This window comes from Zea mays, chromosome 2, assembly GCF_902167145.1.
Source record: "Zea mays cultivar B73 chromosome 2, Zm-B73-REFERENCE-NAM-5.0, whole genome shotgun sequence".
Taxonomy (NCBI): domain Eukaryota; kingdom Viridiplantae; phylum Streptophyta; class Magnoliopsida; order Poales; family Poaceae; genus Zea; species Zea mays.
In genome coordinates this window covers 18,967,053-18,973,353 of record NC_050097.1, presented here as the reverse complement: position 1 = coordinate 18,973,353, position 6,301 = coordinate 18,967,053, and the positions used below count along the sequence as shown (strand labels likewise).

The window sequence follows — 6,301 nt, the reverse complement described above, 5'->3', positions numbered from 1 at the left end:
AGGAATCACTTAGAAATAATGGTGTTCTCAAACTAGCCTTAACACAAATAAAAGGCACATGAATATGGTGATACCTTTAGACCATACAAGTACTTCTTGGCCTCATCTCGCAGATGTAATCTTATTTCAGTTTTAGAGCAAGGGGCTAGTTCCATATATCCTCGGAGCAACTTGTCTCGAATGCAGTCTTATATTCCTAAACTCCAAAAAAAAAAAAACACTCCAACAAGGGCTCAACTGGGAGGGAGCATGGGTCAACGAGTGAGAAGTTCTAGAGTTTTGTGTCTGCAAAGAAACCCAACCGAGACCGGTTTGACTCATAATGGGATGGCACTTCTTCGTAGCGGGCGACGTGGCCACGTCCACCGCCCGATCCATGGTTCTGGATTCGTATTGAAGAGAATATTCCTCGATCAGAAATAAAATGTAACGTCAGTTCTCAGTTATGCCGAGGACAGTTTTTCAGATCAAAGATGCATGTAAGCGTGTAACGAAACTATACAAATCCGTCCAAATGGACACACTCGCTGAACTCTGTTTCCATTTCCAAAGAATGAAAAAAACTATTGTACTTTCAAATTTTGCAATACCAAATGTCAGTACGACTCGACCAAGAAAAAGAAAAGAAAATTAAACAATCTACGCAAAAAGGTTACATATCATTATCAGCTACCTAAGTACCTATACAAAGACAATCTGAACTTGCGAAGGCTCCTAAATGGCCAGTATCGCAGAAACAGTTGCAAACCTAAAAGTCCTTTTCCCCCCACGCGATATGGTTCGAATTTACCATCTCGCTATGTAAATCGTTAGCTTTTTACAGCCCAGCGGCGACCCCTGATCTCATATCCGTCAGAAGCTTGATCACCACCTCCCCAGCTGTCCACAGCAGTAACTGAGCTCACAACTCTGCGATATTTTCTGCCCTTTGTGACACCACTGTCACTTGCGCTTCCGCTTAATAATGGATCATCAATCCCACGAACAGGCCTCTCTGGTGTTGCTGCACTCACCCAGTTGTCGTCCTGGCTTTTCTTACTCTTATCATTCTTTTTCATCAATTTATCAATGCGCTTCTCCACTGGTCGCACTGCTTGGTTAACAGTGAACTTAAAATCTTTGATCACCTAATTTAGAGGGAAGAAAACAAAACAAACACATGGAAATTATGCTCACAAACATATTCTGCAAACCCACACAACCCATAAAGTAATAATACAAGAGAACATATTTGACTGTCAAGTTAATAAGATTTATTCTACTGGTTCAAAAAATTCAAAACTCAACCTACAATAACGTATAAAGAGAGTAAATTTGTCGCAAATACTCAGAAAGAAGATTTGGTCCCAGCACTCACATATTCACCACTGCCGACAACAAAGTCCCGAACACTTTCTTTTATGTTTGTCACGCTTCTCTCATCTGGTTCCAACTGTGGAAGCTTCATTTTGGTAGGCCGGTTGCTTTCCTTTATTTCAAAAGGGTCCACGGGCTCAGAGGATACATAGTCCCCAAGTACAGAAATGTTTCCGTGTGACTGATTAGTTAAGAGTGCATAGGGCTTGGCTGGGAACACATAGAGGTGAACAACTGAAGCAATGCCCATCTGTCCTGGAGGAAGCCATGGTGCTATCAGGTATCTATAACTAGCCACATAACATGAATGAAATGATTTTTAAGCAAAGGCAAAGATAGAGAATAAAAAGTTAAAAACACCCTGGAAGGATGAATACCTCTATGCAAATAATGAAATCTTGAATGCTTGATTTTAACTCCAAGCTCTGGGCTAAAGGGCTTCTAAGAAGGCCCAAAGCATACATTATTGCAATCACCACACCTTGCCACCAAGTCAAGAACACTATCGATTTGAAAGAAAGAAACTTAGCCAGAGGCTTTATAGGAGCCAATTCGTCCTTGGTGGCTGTATACCATGCTACTAGACAGTACAGGGCCCAATATTGACTAAAGTTGAGAACAGCAGCAAAGTAAGGGTACCTGAATCACAAATATGTGTTGGGGTTTTAGAACAAAATGTAAAAGGAGGAGATGAGATAACTGATATAGCTATCTCAACATTAGTTCATTCATAATGGACAACAATCAAATAAGATGTGGAACTTTTTTCCAATGAGAGCATGACATAGTATATAGTAGAGAAACAACTCAACCCCACTTAATCCGCATCGAGCAGGTCCCATATCCCCCTGCCAGCACCCCTCCCTCAACCCTATCACTGCCTCTGCCGCTTGCCAGAGCTCCTGCCGAAGGCCTGGCGAGCAGTGAGAGGGCGGCGGCGAGGCCCTCTCAGCCCTCCCCCGTGCCTTCTCCCTTCCCTTCCCTTCCCTTTCCTTCCTCCCCCTCCTCTCTTCTGCTCCTGTGGCATTTGGTGGTTTTGCATCGTGCTACATCAGGGTCGGCCAAATCCACTTGGGGGACGTTGTTGGACTGGGGGCAGAATCAGTGTTCCCTGGCGTCATTACCTTCTTGAAGGTTTCACTAGGCTATTCCAGCTCTGTAGCTTGGCACTTTCCATCTAGTTTGATGCCACTCTTTTTCCTTATTAGTTTTTGGTTTTGTACAGGCAGCTTTGAGTAGTTGCCCTGACATTTGGATTTTGGACTAGCATGGTTTTCCAGGCATGCTTGGCTGTTTTTTTTTTGTAGAGATAGTTGTAAGTCATTATCAGTGATGCTCTTCTAGGTGAGTTGTGGTGCCAAGAGATTGGATTAACAGCCTTTGGTCTTTGGACAGGACGTGTCAGGTGTGTACCCTAGTTGTACAGGTCCAAAATTAAGTGGGGATGATTTGTGTCCCCATAGTTGTGTGGTCTACGAATCAAGTTGTTCGGGGTTCGTAACCCCAGTTGTATGGATGTTAGGCCTGGTTTCCCTTATAAACTGTGTCAATTGTCTTCTTCTAATAACATTTGCAGAAAGCAAAATCCTTCTCCATTTCTTTGGGAAAAAAAGGAGCAGGCCGTGTATCATTAGGATGACATGGCGATTCCATTCAACAAAAATAGTTTGGCAATAAACAAAAACCAATGTAAGGAAGATGTAATTTTCAGATTTGGAAACAAAGAACAAGAAAGTAATTGTCTTACCCACATCGTAAATTGAATTCTCCATCACAATAAACACCAAAAGATTCTAGAAGAAGAGATAAGGTGGCTGTGAGGGTCTTTATGATCACCTGCAGGTGCAAAAAGGGCATAATTAAGTCTTGTTTTTTACTTCTCCAATAGAAGAATTTCTAGGGCTTGTAGAAATACATATTGGAAGATTCCAAATTTGATAATCAGGTAGAACCGCGTCCCCAGTCTCCAGGGCTTCAATACATAATTTACAGGAAAATGATGGTGTATGATTCCCTTCTCGGACGTGTGATGCAGTAGAGACTGCCCAGAACCAGAGCCACCTTCCCTCTTTAAAAAGGCTATTGTTTTATCTTCCCCACCTACATTTGTTCAGACATAATAAACACATACAATCGAAGAAAACAAAATATGAAAACTGCAAGTGCACCAAACAATATATATCATGAACTGTATCAGAAAGACAAAATGTAAGGGTTTGATTGGTTTAGCTGCAGAGGTACATACAAGAAAGTAATTTAGGACAAAAAAGATTGCATTGTTCAAAATTATGTTACATTCCTACTCTTTGAAATTAAAACTCCATTGGAAAAATACAGGCAGCTAAGAACACAACTACAGCGAAAGAGCCTCTAGTCGAGTTGGTTAGATGGTCTGAGTAGCACTCCTGGTCCTGGGTTCGACTCCCCGTGGGAACGAATTTTCAGGTTGTGGTTAAAAAAATCCTCTCGTCTATCCCACGCCAAATCATAGGTCTAAGACCCGGCCCCGATCGCGGTCGTTCTCACATGGGCTACAGTGCCGCTGTATATGGGTGGAGCAGAGGTTCGGGGATTTTCTCGACCTGTGTGAGAAGGTCTTCTTCTTAATACGATGCCTCGGGGCTGTCTTACCCCCCGCAGGCCGAGTTTTCTTTTAAGAACACAACTACATATTTTCTCAAAATAGCAATGCCTATAGGCATAACTTACCTAAACATGCAGTAATATATCTTCCAAAGCAGTACATTGCAAATGCTTCATAACCATCACGTAGGATGCCACAGTAAACGCTTGTACTTGGATTTATCAAAGAAATACACTGTTGCAAAAGAAGAACATTAGGCATGCTGATGGAGTAATGTAGCACATACATAAAGTGTTTTAGAGGCCTTACTGACTCAATTGCATAGCAAGGGACCATGAGAATAACACCCAGTACAAATTTTTGTTCCTGTACAAGTAGAACAGAACCTAAAACAGTAAAAATTATGCTTTACCATAGTTCTGATAAACCGAATTATGCAAAAATTAAGATAGGATGCAAAAGTAGAAACTAGAAACCTCTGGATTGTTGTATGCTGAGAGATGCTCAAATATCAGGTACGTGGAGAGCGAAAGCGCAAGCAGCATGAAGAACCCAGCAACTAAAGTAGCCCATGTGGGTGCGGAGTATTGTGCCATCAAGGGCACTAGGAGCCCAACGTTGAGCCTCATGGTGACAGGCAACACTTCTTTGAACCGGTATGCTTTCAAAGTCCGTCAGCATCATCCAGCATCACCTTCCTGACCGAAAGCTGGCACTTCAATCCAAATTAAAGGGATCAAACCTCTTGGATCCACACGCCCAGTCTATTATCTGCAATGATGCAATGAACTCAAAAGTGTGAAATCCTGAACCTGTGAAATTCATTCCCACGAACTGAACGACGATCTATGAATGAAGCACAAAACATCCAAACGCAAACAATCTAACTAGTCCCGTAGAGTTGGTATGAACTGAATACAGTACAACTACGTTGAGATCACCAACATGGCCAACCCGAAAAAAGGGGCTGCAACAGACCAGAATTAAAAACGAAATCGCATCCGCGTCAGATCGCTCAATCTCCTCCGAGAAGAAACAAAAGGAACGCGCAGCTACGGGACGGGCAACAGAACCTCCCGTAGGCTTGACCGCATGAATTTGAAGGAATTGAAGGGAGCAGAGGAGCTTGAAAGAAACCTGAACCGACGACTCGCCCAACCGGCTGCGGGAATGGGTGGAGAGGCTGCCCCGTGCCGATTACCCTGTTGGATCTAAGTGAATCCAGCGTCGCCGCGCGTGATTTCCCGCGACATGGACGGGGAGGTGGAGAAGGGCAAATCGCGAGAACGAATTGTGACGGCGTCGCCTCCCTGTTTCCTCTTTCCTTTCCCGTGGACCGCCGGTTTCCGCAGAGGCGACGACGTGACGCCAATTGGCTTTTGCGCTGGCCCGTGTAGCGTAGGAGTATACATGTGGATACGGATCGGGCTAGCCGGGCGGCCCGAAGCACGACGCGAGTTTGGCTCGGCCTATATCCAGCATGGCACGTTGCTAAGCTCCATGTCGGTCTGGCCTAGTCACCAGACCGTCTGGGCCCAATAGGCGGCACGGCACGGCTCAATTTTATTTTTTCTATTTTTTCATACAAATACCTATGTTATACTTAATATAGAATATAAAATAAAATAAAGCATATATGTTTTATTAATTATATGGTTCTAAATGTGTTTAGAGTTAAAAATATGATTAAAACCCTCATATATATACATATTTTTACCATTTAAATGGCATAAACCGTTATAGGCCCGTTAGACTCGTCGGGCCGTGGGCCGGTCCGCCACGATTATTAACATATCGAGTCGTGCTTGGGCCTCACTCGTGGCCCGTGGGCCAGCATGGCATGGCCCGCTATCTCATCCGGGCTGGGCCGGCACGATCTCTATTCGTACCAAGCCTAGCCGTGCCTGGGCCGGACCGACCCACCTGGCCCATTTGGACATGACTCTATAGTGTGTGGGCATTTCAAAACCGGAACTCTGACCTCAATTATTTGGGTTTTAGGGTTCAAATTTCGATTCTCGACTGTTGTATATTTAGAGTTATGGTTTTAATTACTTTCCTTTAAAATATGAATAGAAAAAATAATCTAAAATATAGAAAAACTCTTAGCATGTCATGATATTATTATATGGTCTATGAACCTATTAACTAAAAATTATGACCTCATCTTAATGATAGTATAATTATATGTCTATATGCTATTTTTATTAGTCACTTATTGTAGTAATATTACTTCTACTTAAATATTCATTGCATACTTTTCAACAAAAGCCACTAATCTATCTATTATTTGGTTTATTCGGTGGAACGAATAGATCGAACCGAAATTATCGATCTTTTGGTGTCCAGTTCCTAAAATTA

General features: G+C 42.8%; 1 protein-coding gene across 3 annotated transcripts; it reads right to left on the bottom strand.

Moving 5' to 3' along the window:
* Positions 1–524: 524 nt before the first annotated feature.
* LOC100279193 (uncharacterized) lies at positions 525–5,330 on the bottom strand. 3 transcript variants are annotated; one of them, XM_020547643.2, is made up of 9 exons: positions 5,078–5,330; positions 4,417–4,711; positions 4,250–4,326; positions 4,066–4,174; positions 3,272–3,456; positions 3,104–3,192; positions 1,734–1,995; positions 1,358–1,606; positions 525–1,127 (listed from the first exon to the last, which is right to left on the bottom strand). In XM_020547643.2, exons 3-9 carry the CDS (start codon positions 4,274–4,276, stop codon positions 810–812), a joined length of 1,239 nt encoding a protein of 412 aa, XP_020403232.1. In that variant the 5' UTR covers positions 4,277–4,326; positions 4,417–4,711; positions 5,078–5,330; the 3' UTR covers positions 525–809.
* Between the last annotated feature and the right edge of the window lie 971 nt (positions 5,331–6,301).